The 24,856-nt window shown below is 36.2% G+C and overlaps 1 protein-coding gene across 3 annotated transcripts in view; it reads right to left on the bottom strand.

Moving 5' to 3' along the window:
* TBCK (TBC1 domain containing kinase) overlaps nucleotides 1-24,856 on the bottom strand; it is a 640,231-nt gene that overhangs the window by 586,613 nt on the left and 28,762 nt on the right. For all 3 annotated transcript variants that reach the window (XM_051967429.1, XM_051967428.1, XM_051967430.1), the window contains one exon: nucleotides 22,545-22,617. In XM_051967429.1, coding sequence (XP_051823389.1) covers nucleotides 22,545-22,617 — 73 coding nt within the window. Of the gene's footprint in view, nucleotides 1-22,544; nucleotides 22,618-24,856 lie in introns of those variants that run through there.

Genomic DNA, 24,856 nt, shown 5'->3' with positions numbered 1-24,856 from the left:
AAGGATAATGTTGTAAAAAAAAAAAAAAAAAAATTACCCTGGCATGGATTCTGTCAATATAAAGTAATTATTAAATTAAAAAAAAAAAAAAAAAGAAAGTGGATATCTTCGACAAAGAGAAGATCTAAACCAGTTCCAATTGATCAATGATGGACAGAATCAGCTACACCCAGAGAAGGAACACTGGGAAATGAATGTGGACTACTTGCATTTTTTTCCCCCAGGTTATTTTTACCTTCTGAATCCAATTGTTCTTGTGCAACAAGAGAACTATATGGATCTCACACATATATTGTATCTAAGATATACTTTAACATATTTAACATGTATGAGACTGCTTGCCATCTAAGGCAGGGGGGCAGAGGGAGGGAAGGGAAAAGTGGGAACAGAAGTGAATGCAAGGGACAATGTTGAAAAATTACCCATGCATATGTTCTGTCAATAAAAACTATTTTCAAAAAGTCATTTTGGCTTCATTCCAATTCGCCTCTATTTTCTATAGTTGTATTTTTGTTTGTTTTTTTGCTGAGGCAATTGGGATTAAGTGACTTGCCCAGGTTCACACAGCTGGGAAGTATGTCTAAGACCAGATTTAAACTTAGGTCCTCCTGATTTCAGGACTGGTGCTCTATCCACTTCACTACCCAGCTGCCCCTGTTTTTAATAGTTTCAGCAAGAAGCTCTGACTGTCCTCTATCTACCCACTATTCTAAAGAACAATAGTTAGTCAATAAGCATTTATTAAATATCTAACAGAGAAGGTCCTGAAAATTCCAGCTAGAGAGACTGACAACATTTTTGTGTTGCTGTTAGGTGGTACAATGGACAGAGTTTGGGGCCTGGAGTTAGAAAGAGTTCAGCTCTGGGCTCAGAAACTTACCAGGCTACAGGAGTGATTGCAGACAAGTCATATAACTTGTTTGCCTCAGTTTTCTCATCTATAAAATAGGTTTTTGTGAAGATTAATGAGATTAATTGTAAAGTGCTTAGTCCAGTGGCTGGCATATGTTAAATATTATATAAATGTTAACTATTATTGTCATTATAGAAACAATTCAGTATTCTTGTTCCTAAACAACTTTTCTATTTGTCTGAATTACGTATAAACTAGACATTTAAATAGTGTATAGAAAAAAAAGTCATATTAATCAATTCTTTAATCCTACTTAAATATTTCTATCCATATTTTTCCTAGAATAACTGGGAAATGTTAGTTACTGCTATAACTTCCTGCTACAAATCTTAAGTGTCTGTGTGCTTTCTTTTTCTTTTCTTGACTTTTTTTTTTATTATAGCGTTTTATTTACAAGATATATGCATGGTTAATTTTTCAGCACTGACCATTGCAAAACCTTTTGTTCCAATTTTTCTCCTCCTTCCCTCCACCCTCCCCCAGATAGCAGGTAGACCAATACATGTTAAATATGTTAAATACAATATATGTATACACATCCATACAGTTATTTTGCTGCCAAGAAGAATCGGACTTTGAAATAATGTACAATTAACCTGTGAAGGAAATAAAAAATGCAGGCAGACAAAAATAGAGGGATTGGGAATGCTATGTAGTGGTTCACACTCATTTCCCAGAGTTCTTTAGCTGGGTGTAGCTGGTTCTATTCATTATTGAACAAATGGAGCTGATTTGGTTCATCTCATTGTTGAAAAGAGCCATGTCCATCAGAATTGATCATCATATAGAATTGTTCAAGTATATAATGATCACCTGGTCCTACTCATTTCACTCAGCATCAGTTCATGTAAGTCTCTCCAGGCCTTTCTAAAATCATCCTGCTGATCATTTCTTACAGAACAATGATATTCCATAATATTCATATACCACAATTTATTCAGCCATTCTCCAACTGATGGGCATGCACTCAGTTTTCAGTTTCTGGCCATTACAAAGAGGGCTGCCACAAACATTCTTGCACATGTCTGTGTGCTTTCTACCACTGTCACCACTACTACCACCACCTAGCATTCATATAGCTCTTTAATGTTTGCAAGATGCTTTGGATATTACCTCAAGTGATCCTCACCACCTTCTAAGGTTGGTGCTATTATTATCCCCATTTAACAGATAAGGAAACTGGGGCAGAGGTAAAGAAAATTGCCAAGGAACTAGTAAGTGCTGCCACATTTGAACTCGGGTCTTCCTGACTCCAAGATGAACATTCACCTGAGAAGATTAAACATTATAATACACAGAGTTCCCCAGTCATCCTTCTAGGGGTTGCTGAATTAAAGAAGACACATAAAAAAGTGATACATTTAGATCAGAGAAATTTCTTGGCAATCCTGAAAATATTCATTAATCAATCACTCAATAGTATTTACAAATATGAAGTGAGAGAGTTCTTTATCATTAAGGCTTGAGGGAAAGAAAGTTAAAATGACACTACTAAACATGTTCAAAGTGAATACAGGATATTTACAAAGCAAATACAAAGTACTGTTATTTTTAGGGGAAGGTACTATTGAAACTGTGAGGAAAAACTTTAAGGAAATAGACCTTGAATCATCCCGAGCAACTGAAATTACTATTTAAAAAAAAAAAAAAAAAAGGAAGAAAAGTAGTAGCATCTAATTACCCATTGTGAAAGGCCCACTCTTCTTTCTCCTTAAATTTTCCAAACCATGTCATTTCCACCTCCTTCCACCCTTGAAGTAAGGAAATTGTAGTTCAGATGGGAAGGATTCAGCACTAACTTTTGAAATAATCCTGAAACAGTTCACAAGTTTTATCCTTCTCAATGTCTTTGTTCAGAGTGCTGACACCAAATGACTGATGCATTTTTCCCTCTTAGATTATCCACCAAAAAACACATATAGTTTTTCTTTTATCATCACTATTAGTGGTGGCATGCAGAAACCAAGAAAGTGGTTCAAATCTGGGCAATTAAATGATGCAGTTAAATGGCACAGTGGATAGAGTTATCTCACATGTTATTATGAAAACTGTCCTGCATTGACTCTATTTCCTTCTGATAATTAAGTGGCTCAGTGATCTAGTATCAGATACTTACTAATCATATGATTTTAGGCAAGCCACATAACCTCTGGTTGCCTCTGTTTCCTCCTCTGTAAAATGGGAATAACAACAGCAGTATTGTCCAGGGTTGTTGTGAGGAACAAATGAAATCACACTTGTAAAATGCTTGGCCTAGTGTTTGGTATATAGTAAGTACTATATACATGTTAGTTATTATTATTATTAATTTAATCATAATTAGATATGAAAGAAAAGTTCCCCTTGTTTTATATCCATAGAAAAGCAATACTGAAATTAATATTTTGGAGTAATATTATTAAACAAAAACTTTAAAAATAGATTGAGTGTAAAAGTGTATAAAATACTGAAATCATTATTTATTTTATCAGCTGGATGTAACTGAAAATTCTCATAATTTTATCTGAGGAAACTGCTCAAAACTATTTGGATTTTCTTTTAGAGAAAATCTCATTAGAAGACATTCTAGGATAGAATTAAGTTGGGAAACTGTAAAGACTTGCCCTCTGCCTTGGAGAATTCCTAAGAAATGAAATTAGTGTTTTCCACGAGGAAGGTAGTTACCCTAAACTTTTGTCAGTCAATTTACAGTTTGGGATTTGTTTGTATTTACTGCATATAAAAAGACTTATAAAGATATTTGTATACTCCATTGATAAAATGGAAATAATGCTTCTGATTGAGTAGAGCCAGGAAAACATTGTACACAATAACAAGACTAAGTGATGACCAACTGTGGTGGACTTGGCTCTTCTGAACATCTAGGAATTCAAGGCAATCCAATGGACTTGGGATGGAAAATGCCAATAGCATCCAGAGAGAGAGCTATGGAGACTCAATGTGGGTGGAAACAAAATTTTCACTTTTTTTGTTTATTTTTCTTTCCCCTTTTGGTCTTTTTTTTTTTTTTTTTTTTTGGCATAATATGACAAATATGGAAATATGTTTAAAAGGATTATAAATCTAAATCAGATTGCTTGCTGTCTTGGGGTAGGGGAAGGTACAGAAAAGAAGGAGAAAAATTTATAACACAAAGCTTTAAAAAAATAAATGTTGTAAATTATTTTTACATGTGTTTGGAAAAATAAAATACTATTGGAAAAAAAGAATGTTTCTGATACAAGTAAAGTATTCCTTATTCATAGTATGTCCTTAGATAAAAATCCTTCCTAGATTCAGTTGCTATGAAATTTAGTCAAATAATAGATTTTGATTTCTGCACTAACTAGAAGGAGTTGAAACAGGAAGCAAAAAAGAAGTAGTAACTAAATAACATTAATTTATTAATTATTAAAGCAAACGAGGAAGGGCAAGATACATCTGATTTAAAAGTAGAAATATATCCTGTGATTGAAAAGTTTGACTCTTCAGGTCAAGAAAAAAAGAAAATACACTCCGTTTAATTTAGAAATTATCAAAGATCTCAAAAAGGCTTGCACTCTTTATGGGTCTACATTGTCTTATGTTAAGATGTTATTAGAGAATTTGGCTTTTGAAATTTTAACCCCTAATGATTGGAAATCTATAGCAAAGACATGTTTAGAACCTGTATAAAACTTGTTGTGGCTTTTTGAGTATAATGAATCTGTAGAATACAAGCCTAATGAAATAGGCAACCTGAAGTTCATATACCAGTCACCTCTGATCAAAAGAGGCCAGGAAATCCAGCAAGTGAAGATGAAGATGGAAAATGTTCCAAGCATGAGAGACAATTAGTGAAAGTGTCTAGAGTTGAGAGATGAAGTACTTTCTAGAGCCACAAAGTGGCTAAAGTCTGTGGATCATGGAATCACCAATTCCATTGGTGGAATGAATATGGAAGAAAAGCTAGATGAAAGTGAGACTTCTATAACAATAAGTAACAGCCACCTTTTGGAAGAGAACAGCAATTGTCTCTTAGTCTCCTTGTATCATCCTCTCACACGAGGAGATCCATTCTGCAGTTCTGAGTTGGATCTCTAGCAGCCACTGTCAGGTGATTTCTGTATGCCAACATATGGTTCCTGAATATGGGGTATAAGAAATACAAGAACTGCAAGAAGCAGAAGCAGCGTTTCAGAGCTGTTTATGAGAAGGATCCTTCTGGAGTTCCTTCAGTAACCCAGGGGGAAGGAAAGGAAGAAGAGCCTCGGTAAGACTTTTTCAATCAGGATAATTAAATGGGTCAACACATCAAAGGGCTGAGTCAGGAGACGGATGAGAGATTTAAATGCCTGTTTTGATTACAATCCTTTTCTCTGTTTGAAAGTTTTGCCTTTATGATATCTTACAAGATCAACACCTGCTACAATCATCCAAAATTGATAGTGCTGCTTGCATTCCTCAGTGTGCAGACCATGCTATGGGGGGAAAATAACAGCAAAAAACAAAAAATGGGGAATTATTAAGGTTCAGGTCAATTTTCTGAGAACCTCCACAGCTGTGGATCATAGCATCTGAAGGAGCTGACTAGGAATGAGATAAATTGGAGGCAGAGGGAAGAGGAGAGGTCAGACAACACAACGGCCTCTCAGAGAGGTCAGAGAACAGGATCCTCTCATAAGAGGGGATTCATTCTGTAGATCTGGGTTGGATTTCCAGCAGCCACTGTCAGGTGATTCTTGGGTATCCAACAGCTCCCATGTATTCCAACATTATAGACCCTCTTAAGGATTTCTTCCCTTATTGGAGTTCCGGCATTTTGAGGTCAACTATAAAATGTTGATGGGCAGCAAGGAAAGCAGTAAATAGAGCCCTAGACCTGAAGTTCCATCAAATCCAGGCTCAAACACTCAGTAGCTGGATGATCCTAAGCAAGTCACTTTACCTAATTTGCCTCAGTTTCCTCATCTGTAAAATGAGTTGGAGAAGGAAATGTCCAACCACATCAGTATCTTTGCCAAGAAAACCTCAAATGGGGTCATTAAAATTTGAACATGACTGAAACGACTGAACATTTATTATAAATAATAAATATGATCACAGATTATAGATTTGGGTGAGAATAATGCTACTCTAGTCATTAATAGGGACACTCATAAAGGGCTTTGGGTTGAAAAGATGTCAGTTTTGAATGTGATGGATTTAAGATGGAAGGAAGGAAAGAAGGAAGAAAAAAGATTGATTTAGAATCCCTCTATCATAGCAATGCAAAACAAATGTCCACATTGGTCATATGCAAAAATATATTTCTTATTCTATATATTAATCCATCATCTCTTTCGTCACAAAATAGTGATTTTTATTTGGAATAAGATGCTCTCTGGAATCAAAGCTGATCAATGATGTTAAACTCAAATAGAAATTATATTGACTTAGAAAATCATCAATTAACATCATTGTTCTATTATATTCTTATTTATTTTGTTAAACATATCCCAATTACATTTTAATCCAGAACGGGCCAGAAACAGCAAGTCTCACACCTCTATTTTAGTTGATTAGAATTCTTAAATCTTTACAAATTGCTCACTTTTACAACAGTAACGTTAAAGTATAAATTGTTCTGTTGCTTATTTTACCCTGGATCAGATTAAAAACTGATTAAATGGTCACAACCACATAGTAGTGACTGGAAATTACACTTGACCCTTAAATCTATGTCCTTTAACATTTAAAAAAAATAGCAAATTATAAATAATAGACTCAGAATTTTCATGTGCAATCGTTTTTTAAAATTATTATTATACATTGTTATGGAAATGCCTATTTTATTCCATAAATTAAAAATAAAATAATAAAAATTTTAAAAATTGTCAGTGATTTGGGAAATGGCAAACATAGTATATTTGTCAGACTTGTGAGATGAAAGAGACGATCCATAATAGTGACTGGATCCAAAGTGATACAACAAAGTGGTATCAAGATACAAATCTTCCTTAAAACAACAATGGTACTAGATGATAAATATGGGGTATGTTTAAAAGGATAGCACATATTTAACCTATATCCAATTTCTTGTTGACTGGAGGAGGGGAGAGGTAAAAATTTGGAACACAAAGTCTTATAAAAATGAATGTTGAGAACTATATTTACATTAAAAAAAATAAATTATAGTTGGAAATTAAAAAAAAAATAACAACATTGCTATAAATTTAGATCCAAGTCTTTCTTAAAATTTTCCAGCTGTTATCCACCATTCTCTTTGGAGATGGTGACTATATAAACAGAGCTACAATACTAACAGTATTAGCCAAGAAATAAATACTCAGATGTTCAAATGTTAACTGCTGTGAATAAACAGCTACTTATAAAAAGTTACAACCTTGTATTAAAAGTTCAATTTAGTTCATCTAAAAACAATCTGCCTATATAAAATATTTATATCTGATTAAAAGCATTTCATTGTTCCTTCTTCTCTGTCCCTCTATCCCATTTCTGGTAATCCAGGACAACTTCTATTTCCACTAATTACCAAAACCAAACAAGTGACTATATTATTAAGAAAATCAGCTCTGGGAAATATATAAACAAATGACTAATGTTTAGACTAGCAACAAACTTTCAACAAGACATTTCTTGTTTAGGAAATATACCTCTGGCAAAATATCAAAAGGGAATTTCTAGGTCACCATAATATCAGAAAGTACAATTCATGCCATGTAATATGATAGAAAATCTTATAACACATTCAGTGCTAACATTCAGTAGTTAAACTTCATTGTCTTGTTTTTGTACTTTAAATGAAACCATGAAATAGGAAGAAAAAAGGGATCTTTATTATAAAATTCCTTCATTTATTTAGGACCCAGTCCTAATTTTAAATAAAGAGCATTGGGACTTTCAACAACAAAATATAGGATAACTTTTCACTACTCATTTTTCATTATGATTATCTGCTACAGACAACCAAAACCTGTGTCTATCCAGTCACTGGAGTGAATTTGTCCCAAAAGAGTCCAAGAAACTTTTTTGGGGGTTTCTAATTCAGTAAGTAGGCAATCATTTAATAAAAGCAAATAAAATTTATTCACCTAAGTCAGTCTGATCATGTTTTCCATCAAATTAGTAAACAACTACAGCCATTGTCTGCTTTCCCTCAAAGTCTCTATATAAGACACTACTCTCCGACAAAGCTGATGGTTCTGTTAAGTTTTCAGAACCCAAACTGAGGAAAACTACATTTTATTAAAGAAAGAAATATCCCAGCACTACCCTCCTTAAAAAATGAGGGGCAATCCAAAACCTCTAAGTGCCAAAAGCCAGCTGAATATCTTTGTGCTATATTTACTGTCAGTTTTATGGATCTGAGAAAAAGGCAGGAGCATGGAATGACAGGAACACAAGGAGAATAATTTCAAAGTAGCAGTTGAGTATAAAAACACACAATTCCTCCTGTTTACATGGAAAGGCATGATTAAGGTCTCTTGTTTAATATTTTCTGGAAAACATTTCAGAAGAGATCTTGAGATATAAATTTTGTGCCACCTGCATTTTCTCCCTTTTCAATACCTTGTATCTAGTTTTTAGGGCATCAACAATAAGTAGATTCTCAGGCACTAAGAACACTTCAAATAAAGTACCCAAAAAATCTGTATTCCTTCCTTTATAAGCTCTGTCAGTTAAGGGTGAGTTCTTTAATTCTATGCCTCTCAATTTGAAGGCATTTTCATTTTGTTCATTTTGCAGAAACTGGAGATGAAACTTGGCAAAACTGAACCCCAAACAGGTGGGTTATAAAAGCCATTTGAAAGACATACTGTGTAATGGGCTGAGGCTTGTGTTGATGCACTGAGGTCCCAAGCAAGTGAGGTTAAATAGTAATTGGACCATACGCTATTAATATATATGCTTGGAGAAAGAATGGCCCCCACCCACTCTTTGTGCAAGTCCTGATGTGTTATATAGGAAATGACATTTTTGGTAGGTGGAGGCAGGGGAGTGGAAAGGGAAGCAGAAAGAGAGACTGCTGGCTGGTTTCTTGACACAGCTGCTCACATTGCTATCGTGACCCCCCTTCACCTGCAATCCCCCTTCACCTCAAAAAGAATAAAGATTGAAGATTTTTCCTTTAACCTGAATTCCTGACTCTGGATAATTTTAAATACGCAGTCATCACATTTGGCGCCCAAGTGTGGGAACCAAGGACCCTACTTTCACTGAAGAAGTCTCCAGTGACCAGGAACTTAGGTGAGTATAATAGACAAAAAGGGAATTTATTTTCTTAAAGACTAAATTAGTAACCTTTTTTGGCTGAAATGGGACAGATGCCAGCTAAAGATTCTCCATTCCCCACCCCCACCCAGAAGTGGTGCTATAGAAAACATGCTTAAGCTGATAGAAGATCAAGGGCTATTGATAACTTGGGAAGAGATAGCTAGACTTCTGGGTACATTAAAATGCATTTCCCCTTGGTTCTTAGAGGAAGAGCAAATCTCTCCAGATAATCAGACATTAATTGGGCAACAGCTTTCTGCATATTACAATGAAAAACAGTCCTCATTCAATTTCCATCTAGGCATTCTATTTATACAATATAATACAGTTGGCCTTAAGAAGTTGTATAAGTTATAGAAGAAAGAATAGGAATAGCCAAATGGGGAAGCCTGAGATAAAGGAGGAAGACAATGAACAGATTAATGACTATATCCCCACAGGGCATGGAGACTTAAGTGAGGCTCAAGGGTGTGGTGAATTTGAGGCAGCTTCAGCCCCACCTAAGGAGCAGGTAATTGACTCCCCTCCATCAACTCTACCCTCTGAGATGGAGGGAGGAGGGGTAGCGGGGGTGGGGGTGGGGTGGGGTCAGTGACAGCACCAGCAGGTCCCCCCAGCATTCAGCCACTCCTATAACTAGATTGCAAAAGGGACTAATTAAGGCCAAGGCGGAAGGGAGAGATGTATCAGAATTTCAACATCACATTTTTCCTGTAATTCAACAGTTGAATTCTTCAGGTCAAGAAAGTAGAAAATATGCTCCTTTTGATATAGAAATCCTCAAAGACCTGAAAAAGGCTTGCACTCTTTATGGGGCTATATCAACTTATGTTAAGATGTTATTACAGAATTTGGCTTTTGAAATCTTGTCCCCTAATGACTGAAAATCTATAGCCTAGAACCTGGACAAAACTACTTGTGCCTTTCTGAATATAGTGAGCTCTGTAGGATACAAGCCCAACAAAATAGTCAAAGTGGAGTTCATGCTGCAATCACCTAAAAGGTGTAGGTTCTTATGCAGACGTCACAGTACAGATTAATTATTCCATAGCAGCATATGAGCAAATTGCTGCTAATGCTATCAAAGCGTGGGCTTCTCTCCACAATGAAGATGACAAGGGTGAGGCCTTCACAAAAATAACACAAGGGCCAAATAAACCCTTTGCTGACTTTGTGGGATGTTTGCAGACAGCTATCACAACAACTAATGGTGAAAATGCAGTAATAGACATTTTGATAAGGCAACTTGCTAAGGAAAATGTTAAGGAGGTTTGCAGAAGAATTATACTAGGACTGCACAAGGATGCTCTTTTAGAGGAGCTCATAAGACGCTATGTCACAGTGGGCACAGATGCCTTTTATAGACAGGCTGATGCAGACTTCCCAAAATCCAAACATGGGAAGACAGAGTCCTTCTTGGCAAGGGACTTCCAGAGAGACTCGTAGATGCTTTCAGTGTGGAAAAGTAGGGCATCTGAAAGCTCAATGTTACAGAAACAAAATGGGAAAACAGGATGGGAGAACAAGACCCAATACCCCATGTCCAAAATACAACAGAGGCTTCCCTTGGGCCTCAAAATGTAGATAGAGTCAGGGAAACGGGATGAGGGGTCCAGCCCCAGGGCCCAAGGCAAAAAACACTTGGGGCATGATGGCAGCCAATGGTGCACCCAGAAAGTGCCTACAAGTCCAGTACCCAGACATGACCAATCAGCCAGAAAACCATATGATGGGAGAAGGGGATTACACAATCAACCAGCCAGGAACCAACCTGATGGGAGAAAGGAATTACAACTGGGGAGAATAGAGCTGTATGTAGCTGGGACAACTGAGATACTCCATGGAGAGGTGAAATCTGTTCCTCTCCAGCCTATGGATTCCTTGCTTCCAGGTACAGTAGGCTTGAACATTTCACCTCCTGAGAGTACGTACAAAGCAGTGTCCATCCACACGCTGATGTGGGAAACTGGGGAATGTGTAGATAATATCCCAGTCACTAATACAGGTAGACAATGTGTGACTTATCACCCAGGAGTAGTATCATCAGGTTTACTCATATAGAATCTTAATAAGCAACCTTAATAAGAACCTTAATAAGCTAATAAGCAGTAGTCACCCAGATTCTGACTCCAGACCACAAAATCCAGAAATATACTGGACAGCAGCTGTAACAGCTGACTGACCTATGCTCACAATCTATATAAATGGCCTACCATTAGAAGGATTGGTAGACACAGGTGCAGATCGTACAGTCATTAGAGGTGCCAATTGGCCCAGTCACTGGCCAAAGATTAAAGCAGACACCTACATGTCTGGCGTAGGAGGATCAAGAGCAGCTCAAGTTAGTGCTGCCCCTATGAGATGGACTTTTGAAGGCAAAAGAGGAGTTTTTACTTCTTTTATAGTTGGAAAAATCTCCATCAATCTGTGGGGAAGAGACATTTTACAGCAATTAGGATTAAAAATGAGTACTTTGGTTTTTTAAGCAGGACTGCTGTTAAAGGCCTGCCAACACTTTCACCTATTCCTATCCAATGGAAAATTGATACACCAGTGTGGATAGAACAATGGCCCTTAGTTAGCGATAAAATTATTAGATATAGTACAGTAGCAGCTTGAATAAGGACACTTACAACCTTCTTTAAGTCCTTGGAATTCCCCAGTGTTCGTTGTAAAAAAGAAATCTGGAAAATGGAGGATGCTCATTGATTTAAGAAAAAGTGAATGAACAGATGGAAACTATGGGAACTCTTCAGCCTGGACTTCCATCTCCTACTCAACTGCCTAGAGAATGGCCTCTTTAGGTCACAGAAATTAAGGATTGTTTCTATTTTATCCCTCTGGATAAGGAGGATATGAAAAGATTTGCCTTTTCAGTACCCAGTGTTAACTTAGCTGAGCCTTATAAAAGATATAAATGGACAGTTTTGCCACAGGGAATGAAAAACAGCCCCACTATGTGTCAAATGTATGTTGCTGCTGCTCTTACTCCAGTAAGAAAAGCATTTCCAAAAGTTATGCTATTACATTATATGGATGATATATTGGGATGTGCACCTGAGGAACAAATGCTAGAAGCATGTGTACAAAAGAACACAGAAACACTAAGGAATTACAAATTGTACATAGCTGAAAAAAAAAATTCAAAGATATGCTCCTTTTCAATATTTAGGATATGAAGTATACTGAAGGTGCTTACAGTACAAAACCTGTCCTTAAGAACAGAGAAGCTAAACACATTAAATGATTTTCAGAAATTGATAGGAGATATCCCATGAATGCATCCAGTGTTAGGCTTGACTACCTATCTGTTACAACCATTATATGACATTTTAAGGGGAGACAGTGCTTTAAATTCACCACGCCAGCTTACAAAAGAAGCTCAAGCAGCTTTGAGAAAAGTTGAACTGGCTTTATGCAATGTGGTTGAAAGAGTTGCTCAAAAACCCTTGGAAATATCAGTTTTTGCCACATAAGAGGCACCCACAGCAGTCCTTTATCAAGGAGACAGTGTGATAGAGTGGGTGAATCTCCCGGCACAACCAGAACAAAGCCTTACTCCTTACCCAGTGCTCGTGGCTAGAATTTTATTAAAGGCCATTAAGCAAGCAGTACAATTATCTGGGGCAAGACCTGATAAGATATACACCTTTTACACTAATACACAAATTAATGTGTGTTGTGAGACCATCCCAGAGTGGCAAATTTTATTAGCCATGGCTCCAAATTTTACACACGGGTCTCCATTAAAGATAACCAGATTTTTACATAATTGGCGATGGATTCTTGAAGAAAAAGTTTCTAAAGTTCCTCTTAAAGGACCAACTATCTTTACAGATGCGTCCAAACACAGTCCACTCAGCAGAACAAATTATATGCAATCATGTTACTAGGGCTGTCAAGATTGTTGTAGGACTTCAAAATCCTCAGGAATCATTGGATTCTCTGAGACATAAGACTTGAAAGCCCTCAGGAATCATTGGATTTTCTGAGAAATGATAAGACTGTTACAGGACTTCAAAATCTGCTGGAATTGTTGGATTCCCTAACACATAAGTAGACTTTTGCAAGACTTCAAAAACTTGGGGGGATCCTTGGATTCCCTGATATGTGAAGCAATGGACAATAGATTGGTTTTGGATTATCTCTCAGCTGCTGAAGAAGGTGTATGTGTGACTGTTGTTTATATACTCTTCTTCTAGGACTTCTGGCAATCTTTTTACAACACCATGTTGATTTATATTGTTTGTTATACCATTACTTGCGTGTACAATTCATGTTTGTTACACCACATCAAGCCTGCACTGACTGTGGGGAGAGTCATCACTAATAGTCTCTGCGTTATTGCTATGTGCTTGTGTAATACCTCCCATGCTGATGGGTTTGTGCATACCTGTTTCTAATAAGATCCTTCAGCCCAGAAACCTGCTTGCAACCCCCACTTCCCTTTGGTGCTTTTCATCTCCCCTACTGAGATGTCAGGGAGGGTGTGATTATCTTCTTTTTGGTGCTTTCACCTCCCTTCCTGAGAAGTCAGGGGAATCGTGATCACCTCCTTTTTGGTGCTTTCACCTCCTTTCCTGAGAAGTCAGAGAGGGTATGATCACCTCCCCTTGGGGGCTCTGACCTCCCTGAGGAGTCAGGGATGGCTTGACCACTTGTGTTGTAAAACAAAAGAAAGCGGGAAATGTAATGGGCTGAGGCTTGAGTTGATGCACTGAGATCCCAAGCATGTGAGGCTAAATAGTAATTGGACCATATTCTATCACTATATATGCTTGGAGAAAGAATGGCTCCCGTCCACTCTTTGTGCAAGTCCTGATGTGTTGCATAGGAAATGACGATTTTGGTGGGTGGAGGCAGGGGAGTGGAAAGGAAAGCAGAAGGAAAGACTGCTGGCTGGCGTCTTGTCACAGCTGCTCGCATTGCTATCTTGACTGCCCTTCACCTCCAATCCCCCTCTGCTAGCTGGCTTCCTGTCTGCCCATATTGCTATCGCAATCCTTCTTCACCTCTTCACTTCAATAAAGATTGAAGATTTTTCCCTTAACCTGAATTCCTGACTCTGGCTGATTTTAAATACGTGGTCATCACATCCTTAGTCTTTATTCTTGGTCTTAGGGGTAGAAGTGAAGGGAATGGAAGTAGAATCTCTGCAACTGCCTTTTTCCTTGTCCACTGCCAAAAGTGACTCTGAGTAGTCTTACTCTAACCCCCCAGTCCCTCCTATAATCTTCTGTATACACCAATCATTTCTATGCATCTTCTAATATTTGTGCATAGATAAAGGTGACATGGCAGAACCAAGGTGTTGGAATCCTTACAAACTGCTAACTAATTAGAGTTGATCTAATCTTACAAGAAGATGTTTTGGGCAGAACCTGAAACAAGGTACTAAGTAGAACTAATTAGTACAATGCTTGTGTTTGCACCTTTACTCATTGGAGTTCACAAGTATGCCAGCTTCACAAAGTAAACTTTGTAACTTTGTGAGTGCACACCTTCCTTGAAGCTCTTTGGGCCAGAGAGCACTATGGGAGAAAACCCATAATCCCATTCCCTCAGAAGATTCACATATAAGGCCAGTGAAGAGAGAGCTATTCAAGAATAAATCCCACTTGGCTGGCTGGTCGCAGAAGAGAGTTCAGCTAGATTGGAGAGGAGCACTCTGGTGCAGACACAGAGCACTTTGGGAGATTTCAGCGGAATTACGCCAGAAGCCCTCTCTCTGAGGCAAGAGAGATCTATTCCAGAATATTTTCCATTTGGTGGCAGAAGAAGAGGTTTCAGACGATAAAGCTACGAGTGGAGAGTTCACTGGACAACCAGATTCATCTTCATCTCACTTCACTGTAGTTGGTGGCTGGGCTCCTGCACTTCCCCCACTGAGACCAAACTGGTCTAAAAGACTCACCAGAAAGCTAGCCGAGCGCCAAGTGAAGGAGACAAGAGATTCATTCCATCTCTGTGCTGGTTGGAGGCTGAAGAAAGCCGAGGCAGAGGCTAAAGGACAGAATCCTTGGATTTGGCGACATTCGGAGGGAGCTCTTGGAACCAAGCAGAGAGACAGACCTCTAAGCTAACCGGGCTAAAGCTAAACCGGCTGTGTTTTGAGAAGAACAAGAACTCCAACATTTGAACTCACCACATTTCACCAAGGGAAAAAGGACAAGTTGTCAAGTTTGTCCTTCAAGGCAGGGAGTTTCATTTGCACTAATAAATGCTTGTTGATTGGTTGTTGGGCTCAATGCCACTAGTCTCCAGTTCATGTTCCTTTTCAACAATCATTCCAGTCAATAAACATTATCAAGCATCCATTATATGCTGGAAATAAGATGATGAAAAATGGCCAGGTTCTTTCTCTCAAGGAGCTTGTATTTGAGAAGGGAAATGGGAATGGACACAAATAAATGAGATTAAAAAAGAAAATGTGAGTATGCATCATTATGATGTAAGGCACTGTTAGGCAATGGAAATAGAAAAACAGACATAAAACTGCTCTGTGTACTCAAGCAATATACAAACTTTTAGGGGAGAGGGTTAAGATGTGAACCTAGGTACTCAGACCTAGGACCTTGCTCTCCAGTATGGATGGATCCGTTCATAGTTCTACCAACAATGTATCAGTGTCCCAGTTTTCTCACATACCCTCCAACATTCATCATTATCTTTTCCTGTCATCTTAGCCAATCTGAGAGGTGTGTAGTGGTATCTCAAAGTAGTCTACCCACTATGCATCTGGATGCAATAGATACAGCACTGGGTTTGGAGTCACAAAGACCCAAGTTCAAATATGGCCTCAGCCTCTTACTAGCTGGACGAAACACTTACTTTGTGTTTGCCTCAGTTCTCTCATTTGTAAAATGGAAGTAATCATAGCCTCTACCTCTTAGGGTTCAAATGAGGATCAAAAAGAAAATACAGTAAAGCATTTACACAATGCCTAGAACAAAAGTTATATACATCATATTAGTATTATTATTATGACAGAGCTTAAGAGGGAATTTAGTAGAAAAAGAAGATTTGGGGAAGCAGATAAAGGGGATGAGGGTAAGGAGGAAATAAGTTCCATTTTGAGTATGTTACTATTAAAAGTTTGTTTAGACTTCAATTCAATAAACATTAATTAGGTACTTATATGCTAGACATTCTAAGAACTAGAGATAAAAGACAAAAACGGGAGTCCTGCTCTCAAGGAGGTTAAAATCTGATGTTCAGAAGACAATTTGAAATGCAGGAACCAGATATCATAAGAGTGGACAATGATGACCTCTTTTCTCTGTCAGCATCTAGAAGCTGTCTAACTAATCTCTTCTCTCCATTAACATTCAATTCATAGAATTATATGAACAGACATTGAGAGCTAAAAGCTCTAAATCTGACATTAGGGAAAACTGAGGTCATGTCAATTTATTTACTTAAAAATTTTCAGTTCATTTCAATTCAATTTCAAAGTCATTTAATAATTCCCAATGACCAGAAGCTATTAGAACTATAAGTGATTTCATACGAAAGAGGGAAACCTTTTAAGTATAATAAATGGTGAAAAGCATTCAGACTGAGTAAAATCTCTGTACATAAAAAAAAATTATTGTAGAGAATTTTTAAAAAATGTTTATCAGGGGCACAAAACACATCTTCTAAGAAGACAATAAAGTCAACCAATTGCCTTAAAGAAAAATAATTTTTCTTTAAGGCATTTAGGGGCAACTAGGTGGCACAGTGGATAGAGCACCAGTCCTGAAGTCAGGAGGACCTTAGACACTTAACCCTTCCTAGCTGTGTGACTTCTGGACAAGTCACTTAACCCCCATTGCCTCGAGGTGAGTGGGGGGAGGGAGAGGGAGGGAGAATGTTTTTCAGACAAGGTTGCCTATTAAAACCATTACTATTCAATACTGTATTAGAAATGCTAGCTTTGGCAATAAGAGAGGAAAAAGAGATTAAAGGAATTAGAGTAGGTATTGAGAAAACGAAATTATCACTCTTTGCAGATGATATGATAGTATACTTAGAGAATCCTAGAGAATCAACTAAAAAAATTATTAGAAATAATCCACAACTCTAGCAAAGTTACAGGGTACAAAATAAATCTATATAAATCACCAACATTTTTATACCATCACTAACAAAATCCAACAGCAAGAAATACAATGAGAAATTCCATTTAAAATAACTGTCGCTAGTATAAAATATTTGGGAATCTATCTGCCAAGGGAAAGTCAGGAACTTTATGAGCAAAACTCCAAAACACTTTCTACACAAATAAAGTCAGATCTAAACAACTGGAAAAATATCAAGTGCTCTTGGATAGGTCAAGTGAATATAATAAAGATGACAATACTACCTAAACTAATCTATTTATTTAGTACTATAGCAATCAGATTCCCAAGAAACTATTTTACTGACCTAGAAAAAAATAACAACAAAATTCATATGGAAGAACAAACGGTAAAAAATTTCAAGGAAATTAATAACAAAAAAAAGTACAAATGAAGGTAGCCTAACTGTACCAGATCTAAAACTATATTATAAAGCAGCAATCATCAAACCCATTTGATACTGGCTAAGAAATAGAGAAGTTGATCATTGAAATAGGTTAGGTTCACAGGACAAAACAGTCAATAACTACAGCAATCTAGTGTTTGACAAACCCAAAGACCCCAGCTTGTGGGAAAGAACTTGCTATTTGACAAAAACTGCTGGGAAAATTGGAAACTAGTATGGCACAAGTTAGGCATTGACTCACATATAACACCATATGCCAAGACAAGGTCGAAATGGGTTCATGATCTAGACATAAAGAATGATATTATAAACAAATTACAAGAATATAGGATAGTTGTCCTCGCCTATCTATGGAGGAGAAAGGAATATTTCTAAAATATACAGAGAATTGACTCAAATTTATAATAAATCAAGCCATTCTCCAATTGATAAATGGTCAAAGGATTTGAACAGACAATTTTCAGATGAAGAAATTGAAACTATTTCTAGTTATATAAAAAGGTTCTCCAAATTGATTGGAGAGATTGATCAGAGAAATGTAAATTAAGACTACTTTGAGATACTACTACATACCTCTCAGATTGGCTAAGATGACAGGAAAAGATAATGATGAATGTTGGAGGGGATGTGAGAAAACTGGGACACTGATACATTGTTGGTAGAACTATGAACGGATCCATCCATACTGGAGAGCAATTTGGAACTGTGCTCAAAAAGTTATCAAACTGTGCATACCCTTTTTGTTGTTGTTTGCTTGCATTTTATTTTGCTTCTCTTGTGCAGCACAATAGTTGTATAAATATGTATACTTATATTGGATTTAACATATATTTCTACCATGTTTAACATATATTGGACTATTTGCCATTTAAGGGAAGACATGGGGAAAGAGGAGGAAAATTGGAACACAGGGTTTTGCAAGGGCTAATGTTGAAGAATTGTCCATGCATACATTTTGAAAAATAAAAAGCTTTAGTTAAAAAAAAAAATGTTTTTCAGAAAATTTCAGTTAGAGAAAAGAACTTATAAACTATCATTCTACATGAATTTTACCATTTTATAGAAGAAGAAAAATTAAGTACCTAAAAGACACTAGTGATAATAGAAAAAAATGAAAGAGCCCTTACCACAGAGGAGACTTAATTCTGGGAAAGGGGATAGGCACAAACATTTCCAATATTTGGATCAATCAATACAAATTTATTAAATATCTGCTATACATAAGTTCTGGGGATGAAAAAAGAGGCAAAAGCCAGTCCATCCTCAAGGAGCTTATAATCTAATGAATGAAAGCTACTGCTACTATGAGGTAGAAGTTAAGAAGGAGTTCATGTCAGATATGAGGACCAATGGTACAAAGACATAAGGGTGGGAAATGGGATATCATATATGGGGAAGAACTTTCAGGCTGATACAAATGCAACAGAGTACAGAAAAGTCCTCTACTTGTGAAAAGAAGGAAGAGCAGTGCTTAACAAATTTTTATTGACTGAATAAATTTTCACAAAGTTTGGTCATTGTAATTTTTTGTGCTCTTTCTATTTTCTTTATTGTAATCATTTTGTATATGATTTTCTTGGTTCTGCTTTATTTCCTACTGCATCATTTTATGTCTCTCAAGACTTCTCTTAATTGTTCATAATCACGGCATCCATTATAACAAACTAATATTCCATTATATTTATGGAGCACAATTTGTTTAGTCTTTCTTCAAATGACAGTCATCAATTTCATTTCTATTCCTTGGCTATAGTAAAAGTGCCACTGTGAATATTTTAAATATTATGAATAAAGAAGCTTTCTTTCTGTCTTTGACCTCCTTTGGGTATATATACCTAGCAACCAGATCTCAAGCTCAAAAAGAAGACATTTTGATTTGTATTTCAGCATAATTCAAAACAGCTTTTCAGAATGATGGGATTAATTCACAGTTACTCCAACAATGCATCAATGTGCCTATCTCTCTATGGGCCTTCTAATATTAACTGTGACCATTTTTCCATCTCTGCCCATTTGTTGGATATGAAGTGAAATCTCAGGATTGCTTTTTTCTTATTAAAGATTTGGCACATTCTTTCACATGTCTGCTAATAGTTTTCCATTTTTCTTTTTTTTCTTTACATCTTCTGACCCTTTGTCTATTGGGGAGTAGATATTTTTCTTGTGTGTTTGCGTAAGCTCCTTACAGTCAGTTTCTCTATAAACACTGTCTCAGTGAAACATATGCTTTTTATAGCTTTTATTTTTAATGTAGAATGAAACGTTTGGTTTAATTCCTTGATAAAATAATTTCAGACTGGACAAAAAGGTGGGGAGGTTCCCCGCCCCCCCCCCCCCCGTCCCCCTTACAGGGCATGAAGAAGAAATAAGATACACCTATTTTAAAGGTTGCTTCTAAAGTTAACAAATGAGATTAAGTCCATTTTAGGTTGATGGAGAAAGAGGGAAAGTAGTAGGGGTGCAGATGGATGTGTGTGTGTGTGTGTGTGTGTGTGTGTGTGTGTGTGCGCGCGCACTAAACAGTACTAAAAGGCCTAGTCTATAATCTTTCCCCAGCCTAAATGATCCCTGATATATCAGACAGATAAACTCCAGACTTCTGATGACCTATTCCCAAAAGCTGTAAAGAGTAGAGGGATTTGTGATTGGAGATTCTGGAGCTAACACTCTCTTTGGTACCTATTGATTGAGATTATATCCTTCTCTAGTTTCTTAACATAAATTCCAATAGGACAATGAAACTACCTTCTTTTCCTCTGCTCCAAGATTCCATGATACACATTAACTGATTATGTACATATTATACCAACATATGTATCCAGGAATCTTGGGACAAAGGAAGAAGTGGTCTCATTGTCCTGTTAGAATTCCCAACTTCAGTGATGTACAACTTAATGTGATACATATTTTGGCACATTAAGTGAGTAAACACCACTTTTAATGTATGATTCATTACTAGTAATAAACTATCACTTATTTACACCTATACTATATCTCTCCATAATATTTCACATGAAGGTTGTAGCATCAAAACAAAAACAAAAACTTTCCATAAAATGTGCCCTCAACCTCAGAATATATAGTAAAACAAATAAACAAACAAAAAACCAAACTAATAAACTATTATAGTTTAAAAAAAAAAACCTACTATGTAGCTTTCCTTTATTCAGTTCACTAATAAAAGTGTTGTATAGCATAGGGCCAAACATAAAGGCTTCTTGGGTCATTCTACTAGGAACCTCTTTTTAAAATGACACTAAATAATTAATGCCTACTTTTTGGAGTTAGCCATTTTAATCATTTCAAACCTACTTAATTATACTATGGTCTAGCCCGAATCTCAATAGCTTGATAAACTAGTCCTTTGTTAAAATATAAGTCAACAATATCTATTGCATGCCCCTTACTTACCAGTCTAGGTGGCAATAAAAAAAGGAAATGATGTTTGTGCTCTGACCTGTTCTTTGTTGAAGCCATTCTGGCTTTCTGTGATTATCTCTTCCCTTTCTAAATGTTTATAAACCAACCTTCTAATGATATTATCTAAAGTTTTGCTAGGAATTGAAATCTAATTTAATGGCCTGTGGTACACAGATTCCATTCTTTTCCATTTTCAAAAAAATCAAGAGAGTACTTGCCCTTCTGAAATCCCCTTTCCATCATCAAAGAAAATTTAGACAATGGCTCAGTCATCACATCTACCGTGCTCCCAGAACACGGGCCCTTTAATTATTTGAGAGAGCTAGATGCTCACCTACCATAATTTATTTATCTTTCCTATCAGTTCCCTCTTAGTTCAAAAAGTCTTTTTTTTGGCAGAGAAAACAGAAGCAAAGTAAACGTTAAGTTGTTCTTCCTTTTTCTGGTTATCTGTTAACATCATCATGTTTCACCTAAGCTAAAAACTAAACTAAACTAAACTAAGCAAAGCACTCTTTTTGTTCTTAACTTTCTTGACCAGTTCCTTTAGGGCTTTGCACTCTTGACATTATTCCTAGAGGACAAAGACATAATAGTGATAGTTTCCTGGGGGATAGTGAATGCTTGATTTGCTGTAAGGAAAACTTGAGTTTAAATCCTGCCTCAAAGACTTACTGGCTTCATGAACTGGGTAAGTCACTTAACGTCATTTAGTCTCAGTTTTTTCATCTGTAAAATGGAGATAATAGTTCATCCCTCACAGGATTGTTTTAAGAATCAAATGAGATAATATATAATTTTTTAAAATATATGTAAAATATTTTGCAAACCTTAAAAAGTTAACTCCCCACCACCAAGAAATATTCTTTTTTAGTTTAAATACCATCCGGGGTCCTCAAACTTTTTAAACAGGGGTCCAGTTCACTGTCCCTCAGACTGTTGGAGGGCCAGACTATAGTAAAAACAAAAACTTTGTTTTGTGGGCCTTTAAATAAAGAAAATTCATAGCTCTGGATGAGGGAGATAAACATCCTCAGCTGCTGCATCTGGGCCATGGGTCATAGTTTGAGGACCCCTGCATAGACAATCATCTTAGTTCATAAATAATTCGAAATAAAATAAACTATGATAAGCAAGTAAAAAAGGAAACTGTAGTATTTTCTCTCTCTCAAATGTTAAAAATCCCTAGGACCAGAGAAATTTCACATTTTCAAATGTATACATTTAAAAATTCATTTGTTTAGCAATTTAAACATACCTCAGTGCCATTTCCTGAGCCCTGGACAATGCTAGTACTGAACATCTTTGGAGCAGATAGATTAAATTTCCTAAAATTAAAAAAATGACCCTGTATTTTGAAATTAAGCAATTAAAAACCATAACACTCTGCTGTTTTCATTTAAAATGCTTTTTCTTTTGCTAATTTTTGCCCTTTCCTTCTCCTAAATGTCCAGATGCTATACGGTACCTCACAGGTTTCCTTTCTCGGAGGAATTCTTCCAGGCTCCTTTCACAGTGCTCAGCTACCACCACCAATCTCTCTGATTAAAGCAAAACAAAATTCAATGTTACATTTGGTTTACACAACATCTAATTAGCCAAGAAATAAACTACACAGGGAAAACTGGGACATTGATACATTGTTGGTGGAATTGTGAACACATCCAGCCATTCTGGAGAGCAATTTGGAACTATGCTCAAAAAGTTATCAAACTGTGCATACTCTTTGATCCAGCAGTGTTTCTATTGGGCCTATATCCCAAAGAGATCTTAAAGAAGGGAAAAGGACCTGTATGTGCAAAACAATTTATAAATGTTATAGAATATTATTGTTCGCTAAGAAATGACCAGCAGGATGATTTCAGAAAGACATGGAGAGACTTACATGAACTGATGTTGAGTGAAATGAGCAGGACCAGGAGATCATTATATATTTCAACAACAATACTATATCATGATCAATTCTGATGGATGTGGCCCTCTTCAAAAATGAGATGAAACAAATCAGTTCCAATTGAACAATAATGAATTGAATCAGCTATACCCAGTGAAAGAACTCAGGGAAATGAGTGTGAACCATTACATAGAATTCCCAATCCCTCTATTTTTGTCTGCCTGCACTTTTGATTTCCTTCGCAGGTTAAGGGTACACTATTTCCAAGTCTGATTCTTCTTGTGCACCAAAATAATTGTATGGACATATATACATATATTGCATTTAACATATACTTTAACATATTTAATATGTATTGATTTACCTGCCATCTGGGGAAGGGGGTTGGGGGGAAGGAGAGGAAAAATTGGAACAAAAGGTTTTACAACTGTCAATGCTGAAAAATTACCCATGCACATATCTTGTAAATAAAAAGCTGTAATAAAAAAAGAAAAGAAAAGAGACCATGAACATACTCTATTAATAAAAATATTAACAGGGCAGCTAGCTGATGTAGGAGATAGAGCACTAATCCTGAATTCAGGAGGATCTGAGTTCAAATCTGCCCTTAAACACTTAACACTTCGTAGCTGTGTGACCCTGGACAAGTCATTTAACCCAACTGCCTCAGGGGGGGAAAATAACCTTTTCTTCAAAGTGCTTATAGTTTCCTATATGGATTTTAAAAAATTCTTTCATTTTAACATTATTAGGATGAATGCTCAAATGCACAAAACAACTGTAGCAAACAGAATTTTCTGAAATTTGATCTGAAGTTTTCTGAATTCTGAAATTTGATCCAATGAAAAAGGGCTCAATTTACCAAAAATTTTCTCATATTGAACATAAAAATATTGGATTCTCAATAATAAAATCAATACAATTTGCACATACTTATTTTAAAAGAAAGTTTTCTTTTCTAAGTATAATCATAAAAGCTAGAAGGTTTTCTTGAACTGAGAAATACTTTCAGTCTAATAATAGGTTTCTACTATTTTTTTTTTATCTAGCTTGTTTTATAGTTGAAAATACCTTTATAGTTTTATAGTTGAAAATACCTTCATTCCTAGGTGATAAAAAATTTCATGCAAACATGAATCTGAATTTATACCTAAGTGGTTTCTAGTTGCTCTACAAGAATGATTTAAGGTGACACTGAAAAACACTATTTCCCCCTTTTTTCTTGCTCTCATCCTCAAATCATTAGAACCCAGAAAATAATTACATATTTAAAGAGTCATCCAAATCCAGTACAAACTGATACTAAAGGAGCAGGAAATCTTATGATTGGCCTAAAGCATGAAATTCAACATCACAGGCCAAAAACAAAAAGAACAAAATATGAAGAAGAAAATGTGAGCTATCTCACTGGAAAAACAACGAACCTAGAAAACAGATCTAACAAAGAGAATTTAAAAATTATTAATTCACCTGAAAATTAGGATTAAAAAAAGAGCCTAAATATCAGATTTCAAGAAATTATCATGGAAAATTGCCCTGATATTCTAGAAGCAGAGGACAAAATTGAAAAAAATCTAGTGATCATCTCTTAAATGCTAAAATGAAAACTACAAGAAATATTATAGCCAAATTTCAGAAATCAGAGGTCAAGGACCACAGTACAAGTAACCAGAAGGAAATAATTCAAATACTTTGGAGCCATACTCAGGATAATAAAAGATTTAATAGTTTCCACATTAAAAGATAGAAGAGTTTGAATATGACATTACAGAGAGCAAGGAATTAGAATTACAATCAGAATTATCTACTAGGAAAACTGAGCAAAATCTATTAGGGAAAAAAAAGGATATTCAATGAAATAGAAAACTTTCAAGAATTTGTCATGA

This window comes from Antechinus flavipes, chromosome 6 (assembly GCF_016432865.1).
Source record: "Antechinus flavipes isolate AdamAnt ecotype Samford, QLD, Australia chromosome 6, AdamAnt_v2, whole genome shotgun sequence".
NCBI lineage: Eukaryota > Metazoa > Chordata > Mammalia > Dasyuromorphia > Dasyuridae > Antechinus > Antechinus flavipes.
Note: the sequence above shows the minus strand (reverse complement) of the source record. Positions and strands in the feature narration are given on the sequence as shown.